Source organism: Camelina sativa, chromosome 18 (genome assembly GCF_000633955.1).
Source record: "Camelina sativa cultivar DH55 chromosome 18, Cs, whole genome shotgun sequence".
NCBI lineage: Eukaryota > Viridiplantae > Streptophyta > Magnoliopsida > Brassicales > Brassicaceae > Camelina > Camelina sativa.
In genome coordinates this window covers 18,246,530-18,263,680 of record NC_025702.1, presented here as the reverse complement: position 1 = coordinate 18,263,680, position 17,151 = coordinate 18,246,530, and the positions used below count along the sequence as shown (strand labels likewise).

Sequence of the window (17,151 nt, the reverse complement as noted above, 5' to 3'; positions counted from 1 at the left end):
TTCAGTTGCAGCATACATACCCTTAATTTGTGTTTCTCAAACTCTTTCACTATGAAGCGAGAGATATCGTTTGATAATATGTATCCCGGGCCATTAGCATAAGGTGGATAGTCTTCCTCTGGCCATTCCTGGAAAAACGGATAATTTAACATTAACTTTTGGATTCAATGAGAAAAAGAACAGATACAAATGATTCTTTAAGATTATAACTTTGTACCTCATGCGTAACAGCCCATTTACCCTGGCGGAGCGGTTTGTGATAATAGTTGATGTTGCCAATGTATAGACTTCTATCCGCGGGTGTTCTCTTTGCTTCACTAAGAACCGCATCCACTTGTACAAATGTATCATCATCACACTTCATGATGAATTTAGCAGCAAGTTGATGAGCCTGCAAAACAGAGAATAGAGACTCTTTACCTATATTGAATCATTGAAACACACAGCATCAAGTGTTGAGCGGGACTCACCCCGTACTCGCAAATTGCAACGGTTTTGAGGACGACAAGGTCATAACTGTCCATGTATGGGACTATAACTATGTCCCCAAAGAATTCAGCTTCCTTCTTTAGCTCCACATTCACTTCCTTCCTCGAGTGCTGCCAAATAAACACCCGAGTTAAGCTTGCAATTCCATATGTAAAGCTCTTATATTTAACCTAGAAGACCAATATCAGACCAGATCAGATCACATGTCAACTAGTCTAAACTTACCAGTGCAACAAAGAACCGAGCCACTACTTTGGAAGATTTAACGAGTTCATGTTGCATCCATGACCTCCTCACAGCCATCCGCTCAGCAAAATGGTTACCAGCAGAAAGGATGCCAATGAACATATCAACTTGCTCATCAGGAAGTGATGGGGCTTGCCAATTGCTAGAGAGCTCAAGGTGCCTCTGAGGAGCAAAACTAGGATGAGAGGTTGGGAGAGAGCCAGCGAAAACCGAGTGAACTTCTATGTCCCCGTTAATGGTTAGACCAGTAGCATCCTCAAGCGTGAATCCCTTCATACATAGCCAAGAAAACACCCACATAGACAATCATCAGTTCACGTCAATTACTAATCAAACCACAACAAGTTTAAGCCAACGCAAAACATTACTTACAGTTCGGTATGGGAAGGAAGTGACGTGCTTCCCATCGACACTAACATGATAGCCTTCCAATCCAGCACTAAGTGTAAGCACGAAAAGCTTATCAACTGTGAATGGAAATGGCCATTCAACAGTTACTTTCTTGCTCCGACCTATTAATCGACTAAGCCACCATGAAGCCGCCTTGCTAGACTCTTCTTTAGATGTAATGCTATCATCACGAGCCCATTTCTCGCACTTAACCTGACCATCAACTACAACCATTATCACTGATTAGTAGTATCCCCAAAACACACACAAAAAAAAGCAAGCAAAACAAAAGATGAAATATAAATGCTTTTGAACATATATATATACTAACCAGTCTCTTCATCATCCCTAGATCTCCATCCTTCACACCTTTGTGCTGAGCCCCATTGCATTCTATAACAAGTGTTCTGCTCAATGACAGGCTTACCACTCCAGTCACCCTTAAGCCTTGGGTTCAAGTGGAGGATTCGAGGTGGATCTTCTCTTTCCACTGCTTTCAAACCCTGAAGCTCCAACTTAAACTGCGAAACCTTAACAGCTTCATCTCCTTCCTTTAACATTGATATCTTGGGGTCCTTCTCCGAATGAGCAGCTCGTGGCTTCCCAACAACTGTAATGTGTGACCCGAGAGTTAAACCACATGGAAGCTCCATGAGATTGCCACGTTTCGAAAGATCAGAGCCAGTCAAGGAAACAGAGAGAGAGCAAGAGCTATGCTCCTCAGTCTTCTTCTTCTTCTCCTTGTCCAAGTCTTTCAACATTTTGCCAGACTCAAGCTCTTCCCATAGCTTTCTACCAACCTCCCAAGCCACCTTAGCAGACTTGTGAAGCTCCACTGACCCATCTTTACTACTCGGGTTAAAGGTCTCCGGGTCGAATCTCAAACTAGATAGGATCTTCTGAGTCGTACTCCTCCTCCTTAAAACCTGACCCGGTGCTTCCGATTGTGAATCCTGGTAAAGCAGACTCTTGAAAGGTCGACTGGGAGCTCGTCTCTCTTGTAATTCTCGCTGGCTATTGTGCTTCTCGGGTCGGGTTAACGGATCCTGAGATAAAGAACTGAGACCGGTTTTGAAGACGAAAGGGAATTCGAAAGTGATGAGGAGCATGTAGAGTAACCCAACCGCCATTAGTATCTGAACCGATCTCTGCTTGCTTAGAGAGACGAACATATCGAATTTTTCGAGTTTTGATAACTTCGGCTTCCTCATTCCTAAAACCCTAGTGGTGATGATGATGATCTAAGAGAAACAGAGAAATCTCCAAAAATTCAAAAAAAATTTTAAAAATAAAAATCAAATCTTGAAGAACCACGATGAACGGAAACAATCAGTAGATTGATGGGTTACTATATAAAAAAGGGTTTGAATTGAAAATTCAAGAACTTTCCTTGTAAAAAAGAAAAATCTTTGGGGTTGTAGAAAATTCAAAACCCAGAAGAAACGCTAAAAAAAGAAGAAAAATTTAAACTTCTTAAAGAGAGAGAGAGAGACGTGTAAAACGTAAGATGAACACAGAAACGCGTCAGGAGGATTTGAAGAAGGAAGCAAAGGGAAGAAGAGAAGGAGTAGGCGTTAAAGGGGGCGTCCTCTCTCTCTCTCTCTCTCTCTCTCTCTTCTTTCTTAGTTAGTGCTGCTGACGTCTGAATAAACCGCCGTTTTGGTCCATCTCTCTTCCTTTTTTTCGAATCTTTCTTTTTTCTTCGCTTTTTAAATCTTCTTTTTTCCTTTATTTAATTTTAGTTTCCGATTTATGTTATTAGATTCTTTGGATTTATCTTTACGATCTTTGATTATTTTTTTAATTGTATTCTAGGGTAAGTAATGTACATTATGTAGTTCCATGACCATCCACCAATAGAATAAAAGGACGAGTAAAACGTTGGTTATTTTTTGGTCGAATTTTTAATTAAACTGAAAAATCAGAATTTAAATATTTAAGATTTTGAGGCTAAGTGCAATCAAAAGCTTTCTTGATTAACCGAGACAAATAAAAAAAAAATATTAGGTTTGATAATATTGAATCATCATCATACTGTATTTGATTTTAGTAGATACGATTCTTATTTTTTTGTATTTTTTTGGAATTCTAATTGATTGATTAATGACTATTATTTAGTCGGTGTTAAATAGGCCAACTGTGTATTTGCGTATTACTACTGATTGCATCAGCAATGACTCCTTTATTCTCATGTTATTTTTGACTTTTCTTTCTATAATTCTCTTTGTTCTAAAAGATCATTCATATTTAAAACAAAACTTAAATTAGCAGAACTTGATAATTAAATTAGTGTTTCTTGTTTTTTTTTTTTTTTTTTTTTAAAAAAAGAGAAGAATTGGAGGAATCTTGAAGAATAATAAAAGGGTACCGAAGGCTTTCATGGGAAAATGGAAACAGAAGAATTGAATTGGGCTTCATGTGTGACACCTCTGCATCCAGGTGTCTTCTCTTTCTCCACTTGTCTTTTCCACCTTTATTCACTTTCTCCTCAATTTAAACTATTTAACATATATTATTCATCAAAAAATGAAAAAGATAAAATCCTTCTGACCAATAATAAAATAAAAACGAAAAAGATAAATACTCCATTAACCTTTATTCGCCTCTTTATATATCATCAATAATTTATTGTAAGATATATCATATACAAGGAATTATAAGTTGTTTGGTTTATCAAAAAAAAATTGGAACCTGAAAATAAATAAAGTTGGCCTAAAGAATTTCACAATTTCTATTATTTCGGGTCTTAAATATCAGTCGAATTTTTCGTTCTACGCTTTAGAGGAGCATTCAAACGATGGATTCAATGCTATCTAATTGACTTTTTTTTTATTCAATAAATAGCGTTTGAGCGTCTTCTTTTGTTTAAAATTAACTTAGAATGTAGTATATTTTTCTTATATAATTTAGAAAATACGAAATTTTAAGATAGAAAGAACACTCACAAGTTCATGTTCGGAACGGGAAATAATATTAATATGTACTACTAGATAACAAGGTGATCACTTGTTAAGCAAGGTTGAAATCATCGAAACGATTAATTATCCTCTTGGCTCTTTGCTATATTTTGTTTGCACCTACCTTCATATGCATTTGGTAGTAGATTATATTTAAGCTTCCGGAGTTTAAAACAATTAACATTGAGAACATTGACAAACAAACAAAAAAACTAAAGCATGTATCATCCATGTATCCAACCTTCAACATTAATAAGTAGCTGGAATTTGTCTTTTGTGTTTAAGCATTTTTTTTTCGTGGCCCATTGTCACATCCTCGTATCCTACGTACCGGTACCGGCGTGTGGTTCCCTCCACTTTATCATATCAACGTGTAATTTTTTACTATACATCTATAACTTTCATAAAAGATACGACTATATTATTAAGTAGGAGACCTACTAATATAAGCACTAACCATTAATTGTAAAAGAAACTACAGTTACAAGAATGAAGAAACCAACCGGTGATTCGCGCATATTATTCATTATTGAAATATAGCCGACTTATTATGATTTATAATCTTTTTTTTTTCTTTTTTTTTTTGTCAAACTTTGTGATTTATAATCTAAACATAGACTTTTCTTTCTTAAATAGCAGAATGAAACCTAACTAACACTGTTTGTTAGCATGCATTAATTTCCTACTGGGCTAATTAATTAACATAAGCTGTTGGTGATTATAAAGAGATATATGCATTCTGTGTTGTTAAGCTGTTCACGGTTCAGACGTTCAGTCATGCCAGAACAAACTGGTACCACTACTTGATCGTACGTGCTCAAGAGCTAACAACAGTACATATTTTAGTAAAGAACAAAAAAAGACACTGAAGACGAACATATTCTTGTATTTTGCTCATGCTGTAAATTAATCTTAAAAAAAAAAAACTATACATCTAATTTTACATCGAAGTTAAAATTTGACCCCATGTTGTGGATATTAATTGCTCATGTATATATATGTATTGTAAATCTTTGCTAAATGCTAACAATATTGAGTATTGATGTTGTGTTACGTTAGAGACTAGATCGATGATATCAATCAAGATAAGAGTTGGATACATGTACAAACCCCATAACAATGTTGATGCACTATACTCAATCCAATTATAAGTTGTTAGTGATAATAAGATCGAGGTATATAAGATGACCAAATGCTGATTGTTTTATAGACACAGTCGTACTTCTCTCCGTTTATATTCTCCATCATACATGCATGAACAGTAATAAATGATGTGCGTCACTAACTCACTACCAACAATATGTTTGCGTATATATAAAAGTTAATATACATGAATAGGCTCCAGAAGAGAATTTTAGAAGAAATATACTGGACTTCAATGATCTTGACAGGGCGACGCATGTTTGTTGATGGTTGGACGTACTTAAGTTTCTTCTAAATCTCTGGACAATCTTTGTAATTTCTTTGCTGCTTCTATAAAGCCGTTGTTTAAGCTCATCATCTTGTAATCACACTAGATACAATCCATCAAGTATTTAGTATACCCACATAATTGGACATTTGGCTTATTCTATATTTAATCGAGAAAGAGCAAGGACTGAAAAAAAGGGAGGGAGATGATATAAGAGTGGTGAAAATGAGAATGTATGGTTGTGCCATTACAGTCTATCTGATTACACCAGTGTAGATTGAATAGAATTAGTCAAATGGTGCCCACTTATGTATATGTAATATTTGAAGACTTTATATTGAATATTTTTAAAAATATAAATTAAAAGAAATTTAATAAATTCAATGCAACATATGGCATATTTGAGACTTTCTACTGAATATATGTATGATAAATATATTAAAAAGAGAAAAACAGTTAATATTTAAATTAATTTTTGCTAAATGATTTTCAACAAAACTATGAGTTTTTGTCGTTAAGAAGGTTTCGACTTGGCTGAGGAAGTGAGGAACAAAAGAAGACTTTTATCAGAACCAAAGTCTTCAACTTCAACAAGAATTGTAATTAGAAGACTCCAACACCGACGACGGTGGAACCAAAGATGATAACACTTCTAGTAAATATTTTTAGATGTTTTTTCGTTGACCTTTGAAGTTATGAGAGATCTCACTAAACACTTCTGAATCATGGACACTAACATAATCTAAACAAAAAAGAGTGGTTCACGAAACTTAAGAAGTGGTTCAGAAACAAAACTTGAACTCTAATCGAAAAACAAAACAAACAAATAAAACAAATTTAGTTACTAATATGTAAATGTAATATTCGGAAATTATTCTGGTTATATTTTGAACTACTTCTTTCATATATTTTTTTATATTTTTTTATATACAGTTTTTTGTTTGTCCATAATGTTTTCTCCAAACACAAATTTTGTAGTTGTATTTTTTGTTTTTTTTTGACAATTTTTATAGTTGTAATTTATATTAACAAAATGGTAATATTAAGTGTAATAATAATTAATTGTTCCTCAATTACAGTAGCTTAAGTGCGCAACATCACTCCACTCATCTCTCTTGTCCGATCTCTCTCTCTAGCTTTGTCCACCTCACACACAACCCTATAAACAAGACAAGACCTCACAAAGCTCAAATCTTTTTTTCCTTTCTTTTTTATAACTATCAAGTTCCTCACTTCTCGGATCCGGGTCCTAAATCTGGGTCAACCCTTTTTTTTACGATCGTCGGGAAAAATGGACCCTCCACTAGTGAACGATTCCTCCTTCTCCGCAGCTAATCCTTCTTCCTACACTCTCTCCGAGATTTGGCCTTTCCCTGTAAACGACGCCGTTCGCTCTGGTCTCCGTTTAGCTGTTAATTCTGGTCGAGTCTTCACTCGCTCCGAACATAAAGACTTATCGGCGGCGGAGGAATCTACTGTCACCGATCTGACTGCTGGCTGGGGAGGTAGAAAGACTAAAGATTTGAACTCTGAGGACGATTCTTCGAAGATGGTTTCTTCCAGCAGCAGTGGTAATGAATTGGTGAGATTTGAAAAGCTCTGATTTTAGACTTTACCATGATTATTATTAGTATTTGATCTGATTTTGGTTTAAGTCTTTGAATCTGTAAGTTTTAGTTTGAATCTAGATCCTCAGCTCAGCTCGGTGATGATCTAAAAAACAACTCAATGAGTCAAAGCGTAAGTCTTTGATTTAGGGATCATGGATTAGTTTATAGATTAGTGATGATGACTCTTATCCATTGACTTTTTAATGACTGAGTTGGGTTGAGCTTCAAGACCTTATTAGATGTTTTGGAGCAGTCAACGCTCTTTGTTTCTTAGTATGTATTTATCACTTTACTTATCTTAGATCGAGAATTTGATTTAGGATCTTAAGTCCTTGATTGATATCCAAAGTAATAATGGAATGGTTGTTACATTTTGAATAGAAAGAATCAGGGGATAAGAAGAGAAAACTATGTGGATCTGAAAGCGGAAACGGGGATTGTTCGATGAGACCTGAAGGCGAAACTAGTTCGGGTGGTGGAAGCAAAGCAACTGAACAGAAGAATAAACCTGAGCCACCTAAGGATTATATCCATGTTAGAGCAAGAAGAGGACAAGCTACTGACCGGCATAGTCTAGCAGAGCGAGTAATTAACTTTTCTGCTTAATCACCAATGTGTTATTCTCAAAGATGTTACCTTTATTACAGTGACAATTTTGTCTTTGACAGGCTAGAAGAGAAAAGATTAGTGAGAAGATGACGGCTCTTCAAGATATAATTCCGGGATGTAATAAGGTACGCGATGTTCTTTTTGGTGATCTTGTGAATGTTGTTCTGTTCGTTATTCTTCTTATAGCCTTTGAACACTCAACGAGCTATTTCTGCTGATTCAGATTATTGGAAAGGCTCTTGTGCTCGATGAGATTATCAATTATATTCAGTCATTGCAGCGGCAAGTTGAGGTAAAAGTCGTTTAACTCTTGTCTGTTATATGTTGCAATGTTACATGCCTAAACATGGAATTTGGTCTACAGTTTCTGTCAATGAAGCTAGAAGTTGTTAACTCAGGTGCAAGTACTGGTCCGACAATAGGAGTTTTTCCTTCCGGAGATGTAAGTCCCAAATCTAGTAAAAGCATGTAAAAAGATCTAATCTCTCTCTTTAATCAAACTATTATAGCTAAAAGCACTTGGTGGTTGTGTGTGTCAGCTTGGGACTTTACCAATAGACGTTCATCGAACTATATACGAGCAACAAGAAGCTAACGAAGCCCGAGGGACTCAACCGGAGTGGCTACATATGCAGGTTGATGGAAACTATAACCGAACGACATAAAGAAAAGAAAAAAAAAAAGCTTTCTTTGATTGATGGATGTGTTTTGTAGGCAGTAAAAATGAATGCAACCCTTTATTTTTTTTTACTACGCGTGTATCATTTTGCTGTTTAAAAATCATAAGATAGATCTGAGAGAGACCAGAGAGAGAGACCAGATTAACACTTGATAAGACATTGGTTGTATTGTCCTGTTATAACTTGTAACAATTGATTCAGTGACACAAGAGATCTCTCATATCATATGTTGCTCTCAAATCTTGTCCTTTGTACAATCTTTTTTAAGTTATGATGAATCAATGATACGTTTTAATTCTTTTAATTTATTGTGCAACAAACTGATAAAAAAGTAATCAACTTCTATAAGAAGAAGGATTTGACTTTAAGTCAAAGTAATTAAATCTAACGGCTGAGATTATTTCTTCTTCATCCCCTTTTTCAGATTAAAAATTCCGAAATTTTTCCGATCTCTTTCTCTCTCACTCAAGTTGAGGGGCGCCAAAAAAAAAAAAAAAAACCCTTTTTGACAAAGAGGGAAAAAAAAAGTTTTTATTTTTATTTGGGCGAAATCGATTTGACAAAATCCCGAATTTGAGTTGGGCAATTTCTTCTTTTTATCAATCTGGGTCTTTCTCTCTGAGTCGTGATTTGGTGTGGCCGTAAAATAAATAAAAAAAAACGCATAAGGATTTTAAGCTATGGAGCATCAGAACGCGGTCAAAGAAGCCCTAAACGCACTGTATCATCACCCGGATGATACAGTGCGTGTGCAAGCTGATCGCTTTCTCCAGACCTTCCAAGGAACTCTCGATGCTTGGCAGGCGAGTTTTTATTTTTTTTTAGTTTTCGATTTCAATCTTTTAATTTTATCACTAGGTATTTTAATCTGGGTTCGATTTGTTCTTCCTTGTTTTGTAACACTTGTGCTAGAGTTTTAATTTCCGATTCCCAGCTACTTTAGACTATGTAGGTGGCATAAAGTTTCATCCTTTAGTCAATTTGTATTATCGATTCGCTCGTTAAGGTCATATACCCTAGGAGTCTGGAATTTTCTGTACATCTAAGTTCAATTTTGCATTCTTCTGTAGCTGGTTTGAAGAAGTATGTGTAGGGCGTATGAATAGATCTATCTTGTTACCTAAACGATTTGCTAGGTTTTATGAGCTCTACCAATATAGTCTTTTTAGACCCATGATTGTTGTTGCGGAGAAGATGAAGGTTTGGTTTGGTGGAGCAGTTTTACAATGTTTCTTACTCTACTGTTTTATGTATTCTACTAGGTTGCGGATAATTTACTTCATGATTCTTCTAGCAATTTGGAAACTTTAATATTCTGTTCTCAGACCCTTCGAAGCAAGGTAAAATGCACTTGGAAATTTTCTGTAAATCGTTATTTTATTTTTCACAATCTTTGAGACTGCGCCGCTCTGTTGACATCTAGTCTGTCTTACTCGAAGGTTCAACGAGATTTTGAAGAACTACCACCTGGGGCTTTTCAGAAGCTAAGGGAATCATTAACTGTAAGTCTTTGTTCCGTTAACTAGTTTAGCATGAGTTGTAGGGTTTCTGAATATTTATGTATGTATGTTCCTTTCAACAATAACGTAATAGGAAAACTCAGTTGAACTAGTGATTTGCCTACTGTATTCTGGCTAGGTTTTACTATGATTTCATTTTTGTGGCCTATTATGTATCATCATTGGTATTGGACAAGTACTTCCTTAGTGTTCCCGGAAAAACTTGACTGTCATTGTTTTCTGAAATGCAGACATTGTTAAAAAAGTTCCACAAAGGCCCCCCAAAAGTTAGGACCCAGGTAAGCTTCATAATTCATTCTCCATTATGCATATGTGGGAATTTTCTGATGTGCGTTTAAAGTCATTACTTTGTGTCGAGTTATCTTATTTAAGCATTTTGTATTGTAGATTAGTATTGCTGTTGCTGCCTTGGCGGTGCATGTTCCTGCGGCAGATTGGGGAGATGGTGGTATAGTTAGCTGGCTTAGGGATGAGATGAATATGCATCCTGAATATGTGCCTGGTTTTCTGGAACTCTTGACAGTTTTGCCCGAGGTAGGGTATTTTTCAACCCTTTGTTTTCGTGTTCCTCTCACTCAGAAATTAAAGTGAATCCATGTCTCCGGCTATATGGGTGTGAAAGGCCTTGTATTTGTCTGACTTGGATCTGCTTCCGTCTAGTTATTCTAGTATTGCTGACCTCAAATTGGGTAGACCTATTTGGTAAAAATATATGTACCTTTTTACTGTTAGTTTATCTTTGTTTGAGTAGCATTCTATGTTAATCTGTAAGTGTTATTTCAATCCCTTGAGTATTGGCTGGACAAGACCTTGCTATTTTGCATGGTCCCCTTTGCAAAAAGTGATGGTAGTTTATTTGTAATCAAATGAAGATTCTGTACTTTTTTCCCCAAACTCTGCCGTATCTTTTCACCTTTCCCTGTTATTATCCTGATTCCCGTTAGGAATGTTTGACTTTAATCTAGATGGTTATATGATGTCTTGATTTTTTCTTGTCCTTCTTGCTATGGCCAGGAAACGTTTAACTACAAAATTGCTGCTCGTCCGGATCGGCGACGTCAGTTCGAAAAAGAGCTTACTTCTCAAATGGAAGCTGCACTTAGTATCTTAACGGCATGTTTAAGTATAATCGAACTTAAGGAACAGGTCAGAGCTGATCTTCAATATAGTATTATGACATAGTTCAATAAATTGTTTGTTATTCACTTTCCATGATCCCTCTGTATATCACTTTGAAATAACCTTTTTATGTTTCTAATGATAACCTTTTTATGTTTCTAATGCATTTATGTGTTTTCTTACTTTACACTGATTTTTTCTTGCTTTACCAGTCAAGAGTCTATGTTTGCCTTGTAAAATTATTGTTAGCTTCTGAATAATGTCCATTGTTCATGTGTGCTGGATCAGCTAGTGTATTTGGTGTTGCAAGAAATTACTTATTGTCAATTGTGCTCTGTAACTTTGATTTTTCAGGTTCTCGAGGCATTTGCTTCTTGGCTTCGTCTTAGGCATGGGTATGCTCTTTTCTTTTGCTTTTCTATCTCCAGTTTTTATTTAGAACAAAAGCTCTTCTAGATTAGAAATACTCATTGCGAGTTCATCAGATTGTAAATTGTATTGATACGAGTCACAAATCATTTCCTATACTGAATTTTCTTAGACACATAGCTAAGGTTATCAGAATCATTGCTATTGGTTTCTACTAGGTTTTTTATCTTTATTTTTGGGCAAAATTTGGTTTCTACTAGCTAGCCTTCACTATTTTCACCAATCCAACTTAGCAAAGATGATGCTGACTGAACTGTATGCTTATTAACTTTGTGGTGGTCTTTTTCAGGATTCCTGGAGCAGTGCTTGCCTGTCATCCATTGGTGCATTCAGCTCTCTCAAGTTTGAACTGTGATCCACTCTCAGAGGCATCTGTGAATGGTATTCTCGTTGGAAAGACTGATATATACATAGGGCTTAAGCTTTTCTTATTGAATTGTGGAAATTAGTGTTTGATGCGTGTTCATTATAGAATTCAACATTAGAGTTTAATAGATAAACGTCATTTTCAACTTCGCAGTTATCTCTGAATTGATACATCACACAGCATCACCAAGTTCTGGTGGTATTTCTGCACAAACACCCTTGATTCAAGTTATTGTGCCTCAGATTTTAAGTCTTAAGATCCATCTAAGGGATTCTTCAAAGGTACTGTTTAACTTTTTTTTATTGATACAAGTTGATAGCTGAATCTGCTTAATGTTAAGTTTCATTATTTTACCAATTTTCTGTTTCACTGGTCTGCGGCTTGAACGGCTATGATTGTGATTCTGTTGCGCCTGGACTCTATTAAGAGAAAAGGTTATCAGATGCATCGAATAGTAGGAAGCTAATCACCTTTACTTGTTTAACTTTGAAACTGTAGCGCTAAAAGGGTGGTTTTCTGGTTATATGACTTGGATATGTGGCTAACAATGTCCCTCATAATTAGTTGTAATTTTGGCATGTGCTTATAAATTTTTCTTTTGACTCTTAATAATTATTTCACTTACAGGATGAAGAAGATGTCAAAGCCATTGGTCGATTATTCGCTGACGTAGGCGATTCATATGTTGAACTGATAGCTACTGGTATAGAGCCTCATTTCTGCTACTCTGCCTTGTTTTTTTACGTGTTGTGTTTCACGTCCCTTGATTGCGTTGGGTGCGCAAAATGCTTTAGTTGGTAATCTAATATATTCGAAGGTACTATTTCTGGCTTCTAGGTTCAGATGAATCAATGGTTATTGTGCATACCCTGCTGGAAGTTACTTCACACCCAGAATTTGATATAGCCTCGATGACCTTCAACTTTTGGCACAGTCTTCAACTTATGTTGACAAAGAGGTAACTTCCAGCCTTGTCTATGTTTGTTGGGTGTTCCTATGGTCATATTCTAAGAGGGTGATTTTTAATCTATCAGGGATTCTTATAGTTCCTTGGGTAGTGAAGCATCCATTGAAGCTGAGAGAAACCGAAGACTGCATATCTTTCAGCCAGCCTATCAAAGCCTTGTATCTTTGGTGAGTGAGTCATCAAATAACCACTCAAATTCGTTTTGTTATCCACTCTATAGTTTTAGTGAAAAAGAATATTTGGAGCTTGTTGTTTAACCATACTAGGCTGTTTCTATTTGTTTGCTAATCCAGAGACAAAATAATATTTCATGCATGGTGACTTATGTTTAAACTTATATTGCTCTTCTGAAAAATGCTGGATGTTTTAACTTTTATTTGATTGATTATCGTTTGGTGGAACTATATATATGGGTTATTGTATGCTCTGCAGTTTATGTCACCTATACACTGGTTCCCCTTCACAGGTTGGCTTCAGAGTTCAGTATCCTGAAGATTATCAAGGCTTATCATATGAGGACCTTAAGGAATTCAAGCAGACTAGATATGGTAATAAAGGCTGTGTATGGCTTTTTCTCAACATTACAATAGATCAAAACCTCTCGAGATAAGGGTGTTAAGGAAGAAGAGTAGCCCTCAGAGCTTTCTAAATAGATCAGCCTGACCTTGGATTTTCTTAATTTGACTGCTCAGCGCTGTTGTTCTCCCTTTGTTGCCATCCTTTAGACTTGTTTCTTGAAGCAGATAAAGTATTTGAGGTTATTTGGTTGTTTTAGTCACTTAGCTTTGGTAGGGTGCTGTATCTTGTAATGTCTCTTTCGATGGATTTATTCCTCTTACATATGTTGATATGTAACTACTAATTGTGCTCTCAGTCATCTCCGATGAGACCAATTGCCTCATGCTCTGTCAATCCAATTTGACTGATAAAGTTTGTGACATTTTTCAGCCGTTGCAGACGTATTAATAGACGCAGCGTTAATCCTGGGAGGGGATACTACTCTTCGGATTCTCTATATGAAGCTTCTCGAGGTTTGTGCTTTGGATTTCCACGCATGCTATCTGTTCTATCATTAAATAAAAATAAGCAATGGAGATATTGAATCAGCATTTTTATATACTGAAAAGGTCAAATACGATCAATATATAACACAATTAGGATTATCAGTGTCAGTACCAAACAGTTGCAGTTTTTTCCATCATTTGGAATTCAGCATCTTTGATATTTGTGACGTATGTACTTAGGCCAATGCTCAGACAGGAAATGATTTTCAAGAATGGCGTCCAGCAGAAGCTATTTTGTTCTGTATATGGGCAATATCAAATTATGTGTCGGTTGTTGAAGCTGAAGTGATGCCCCAGGTTTGTATTTATTATACATAGTTACTCCAAGCTACTGCTGCCTAATATATATATTTTGTTTTCTCACTGCCTACTATATATGGGTTTGCCTTTGTCATTTTCATTCTCTTAAATTCTGCTTTCAGGTGATGGCGTTGCTTCAAAATCTTCCTCAGCAAGCGCAACTACTTCAGACAGGTGAATAGGTTTTCTTCCTAAGTTTTATTTGTAGAAGGTGAAATAGCTGCTTGGTGGAAACCACTAGCGTATGCTGAAGACACCTTCCAAGTTATGCTTAACTATCCTAATATAATGGCAAATGCGTCTGAAGTATTTTCTTTAATGCAAGAAATGTGGTTCCCTATTTGATTTCAGCATGCTTACTTGTTGGGGCATATTCAAAATGGCTTAATGCTGCACCAGCTAGTGTTTCAATATTACCATCAATCATTAGAATTCTTATGAGTGGAATGGGCACATCTGAAGATTGCGCAGCAGCTGCAGCTTTGGCTTTTAGACATATCTGTGACGGTATTGTATCTGCTCCTACAAACTTGACCTCTTCGTCTTCTTTTATGAGCATAACATTGACATTATGACAAGTATACATATACTACAAATCTGGCTATCTTTTTTTTGTTTTTTTGTTTCCCGAATGAGACCATGACAAAGATATTTGATTTAAAACAACAATCTGATGGTTACATAAGATTAAGCAGCTCCCCTTTTATTAAAAGCGTTCTTTCAGGGTTGCTGTAGAATGTTTCTCTTCTTGGTTTCTCCTGGCAGAATAATGCTAAGTAGTTTCATGGACTCTTTCACTTTTCAGGAAATTAGTTTGTAGTTATAACTCTTTCACTTGCAAACGAAAGTAAATTTTGGTTGTTAGTTTTATTCTTAGGAGATATGAAGTTCTCACATTTGTAAAATTCCATTGAATTGTGCATACTGACATGCTTCAAAGATGGCAGCTAGTCGAAAGGTCTGACTGGAACCTACGCTAACGGATCTGACTTCGACTCTACTGAATTGCTAGCATATAGGGTGCATTGCAATGCTGGCAAGTATTTGGAATTTTGTTGAATGCTCTCCTTGGACTGAAATCTGTTTTCCATACTGATTTTAAATAAAAGCTTGTAGCTATCTAACATCTAATGCTCTCTAAATGTGATTGCTTGTTGTTGATCAATTTAATTTTTCCTCTTCTCCTCATTATGAGAGATACATGAAGGTGTTTTTGTGTTAATACTGATATACGCATATATTATATTTGGTGTTTTCTTTTATAGGATTCAAAATATTACTATTTTGGTTTGTAAACATCTGATGCCTGTTTAAATAATGTTTCATTGTAGATTGCCGTAAAAATCTTTGTGGGTATTTTGAAGATTTGTTTGCTATCTATTGTATGGCTATCAATGGCGGTGGTGGTTATAAAGTCTCTGCTGAGGATTCACTAAATCTCGTTGAAGCTTTAGGGTATGGACTCAAACTGAATGATGGATAGATCTCATTTGTGTGTTATTGACATCTCTAAAATTTGATTATGCAGTATGGTTGTTACCGAACTTCCTTTAGATCAGGCCAAGGGTGCACTTGAAAAATTATGCTTTTCAGCCGCCTCTCCTCTAGAGGTTTGCCATCTTGACTATTTGCATGGTTGTTTGACATATTAGTCAGGAATTAAAATGATGGGAACTGTAAATCTGTGAATCAGGAAGCGGCGAAAGAAGATTTGGACAAGAAGCATGCACGTGAATTAACTGTTCATATTGACCGCTTTGCCTTCCTCTTCAGGTTAGTGTAATATCTCAACAATACGATGTATCTACGCGTGTTTAGTTTAGTCTTGCTAACAGATTCTACCACATTAGGTATGTGAACCATCCTGAAGCGGTGGCTGCTGAGATTAATAAGCATTGGGCTATTTTCAGAGTTATATTTGATGCGTAAGTGAATCTAGACACATGATAATTAGCATGTTCTCTTCCAGTTTGCTTTTTATGTAGCCTCTTACATTGAAATGGTTTTTACTGCAGTCGTCCATGGGACATGAGGACTATGGAATCTCTATGCAGAGCATGCAAATATGCTGTGAGTTTCATTTCCTTTTTCTTTCCCTACTTGCTCCATGGACATTCCTGACCACCATTGTTTTTAAAGTCTTTTTTTTACCTGTCTTGTTCTTGTTCCTAAACATAAGAGAAAATCTAAAAACTATTTTTCGGATGACAAATTTTGATAAAGGATACTTCACTAAAAGAAGACAATGTTTGGAATATGTTTGTAGGTACGTACTTCTGGAAGATACATTATTAATACAATTGGAGAAATGCTGGCAAAAATTCAATTCCATTATCAGCAGCATCATCAGCCATGTTTTCTATACTTATCCAGTGAAGTTATAAAGGTAATAATATGTGTCCTTTTCATTCAGTGGAATGCTTACTGAAAAGCTATTGAGAAACTAATCTTTATGGGATCTGCAGATATTTGGTTCTGACCCATCTTGTGCTGACTACTTGAAGAACCTGATTGAAACCCTCTTTGCACATACAACATGTCTGATGACAAGTATCAAGGTTGATGATTTCACTTAAGAGTATGCTATCGTCAAGTTTTTAGTTTTAATATTCTATATGGTGTCTGATTCTCTGTTTATTCTTACAGGAAGTCACTGCGAGACCAGATATAGCTGATGACTGCTTTTTGTTAGCTTCTAGATGTCTTCGCTACTGTCCACATTTATTCATTCCGTCTCCTATATTTCCACCTCTTGTAGATTGCGCAATGATTGGAATCACAGTGCAGCACAGGTTTACCCTCTCTCTCTATCTAAAGTCACAAGCTGCTTTTCCTCAAAAGTTTTGAAATGATGTAAATTTTATCTTTTGAACTCCTTTTCCAGAGAAGCCTGCCACTCGATATTGACCTTTTTATCCGACATTTTTGACCTCGAGAAATCTGTGAATGAAGAACAGTTCGTACGAATCAGGGACAATATCATTATTCCTCGG

General features: G+C 36.0%; 3 protein-coding genes across 3 annotated transcripts in view; 2 read left to right on the top strand and 1 right to left on the bottom strand.

Moving 5' to 3' along the window:
* LOC104762395 (hydroxyproline O-galactosyltransferase GALT6) overlaps nucleotides 1-2,796 on the bottom strand; it is a 3,851-nt gene extending 1,055 nt beyond the window's left edge. Inside the window, exons 1-6 of the mRNA XM_010485674.2 lie at nucleotides 1,457-2,796; nucleotides 1,108-1,349; nucleotides 715-1,005; nucleotides 471-599; nucleotides 218-391; nucleotides 21-128 (exon numbers count right to left, since the gene is read on the bottom strand). Coding sequence (XP_010483976.1) covers nucleotides 21-128; nucleotides 218-391; nucleotides 471-599; nucleotides 715-1,005; nucleotides 1,108-1,349; nucleotides 1,457-2,336 — 1,824 coding nt within the window. The 5' untranslated portion in view covers nucleotides 2,337-2,796. The remainder of the gene's footprint in view (nucleotides 1-20; nucleotides 129-217; nucleotides 392-470; nucleotides 600-714; nucleotides 1,006-1,107; nucleotides 1,350-1,456) is intronic.
* On the top strand, nucleotides 6,633-8,623 carry LOC104762394 (transcription factor bHLH79-like). Its single transcript, XM_010485673.2, has 6 exons — nucleotides 6,633-7,075; nucleotides 7,485-7,688; nucleotides 7,772-7,837; nucleotides 7,936-8,004; nucleotides 8,077-8,154; nucleotides 8,252-8,623. The coding sequence occupies exons 1-6, from the start codon at nucleotides 6,785-6,787 to the stop codon at nucleotides 8,375-8,377; spliced, it is 834 nt and encodes a 277-aa protein (XP_010483975.1). The 5' UTR covers nucleotides 6,633-6,784; the 3' UTR covers nucleotides 8,378-8,623.
* LOC104763637 (transportin MOS14-like) overlaps nucleotides 8,877-17,151 on the top strand; it is a 10,027-nt gene continuing 1,752 nt past the window's right edge. Inside the window, exons 1-26 of the mRNA XM_010486985.2 lie at nucleotides 8,877-9,195; nucleotides 9,655-9,732; nucleotides 9,832-9,894; nucleotides 10,143-10,190; nucleotides 10,300-10,446; nucleotides 10,927-11,058; nucleotides 11,386-11,426; nucleotides 11,750-11,841; nucleotides 11,981-12,108; nucleotides 12,455-12,530; nucleotides 12,665-12,785; nucleotides 12,862-12,961; nucleotides 13,261-13,342; nucleotides 13,743-13,825; nucleotides 14,039-14,155; nucleotides 14,281-14,332; nucleotides 14,510-14,665; nucleotides 15,490-15,613; nucleotides 15,687-15,768; nucleotides 15,852-15,931; nucleotides 16,009-16,083; nucleotides 16,174-16,228; nucleotides 16,425-16,544; nucleotides 16,624-16,716; nucleotides 16,805-16,950; nucleotides 17,043-17,149. Coding sequence (XP_010485287.1) covers nucleotides 9,073-9,195; nucleotides 9,655-9,732; nucleotides 9,832-9,894; nucleotides 10,143-10,190; nucleotides 10,300-10,446; nucleotides 10,927-11,058; nucleotides 11,386-11,426; nucleotides 11,750-11,841; nucleotides 11,981-12,108; nucleotides 12,455-12,530; nucleotides 12,665-12,785; nucleotides 12,862-12,961; nucleotides 13,261-13,342; nucleotides 13,743-13,825; nucleotides 14,039-14,155; nucleotides 14,281-14,332; nucleotides 14,510-14,665; nucleotides 15,490-15,613; nucleotides 15,687-15,768; nucleotides 15,852-15,931; nucleotides 16,009-16,083; nucleotides 16,174-16,228; nucleotides 16,425-16,544; nucleotides 16,624-16,716; nucleotides 16,805-16,950; nucleotides 17,043-17,149 — 2,521 coding nt within the window. The 5' untranslated portion in view covers nucleotides 8,877-9,072. The remainder of the gene's footprint in view (nucleotides 9,196-9,654; nucleotides 9,733-9,831; nucleotides 9,895-10,142; nucleotides 10,191-10,299; nucleotides 10,447-10,926; nucleotides 11,059-11,385; nucleotides 11,427-11,749; nucleotides 11,842-11,980; nucleotides 12,109-12,454; nucleotides 12,531-12,664; nucleotides 12,786-12,861; nucleotides 12,962-13,260; nucleotides 13,343-13,742; nucleotides 13,826-14,038; nucleotides 14,156-14,280; nucleotides 14,333-14,509; nucleotides 14,666-15,489; nucleotides 15,614-15,686; nucleotides 15,769-15,851; nucleotides 15,932-16,008; nucleotides 16,084-16,173; nucleotides 16,229-16,424; nucleotides 16,545-16,623; nucleotides 16,717-16,804; nucleotides 16,951-17,042; nucleotides 17,150-17,151) is intronic.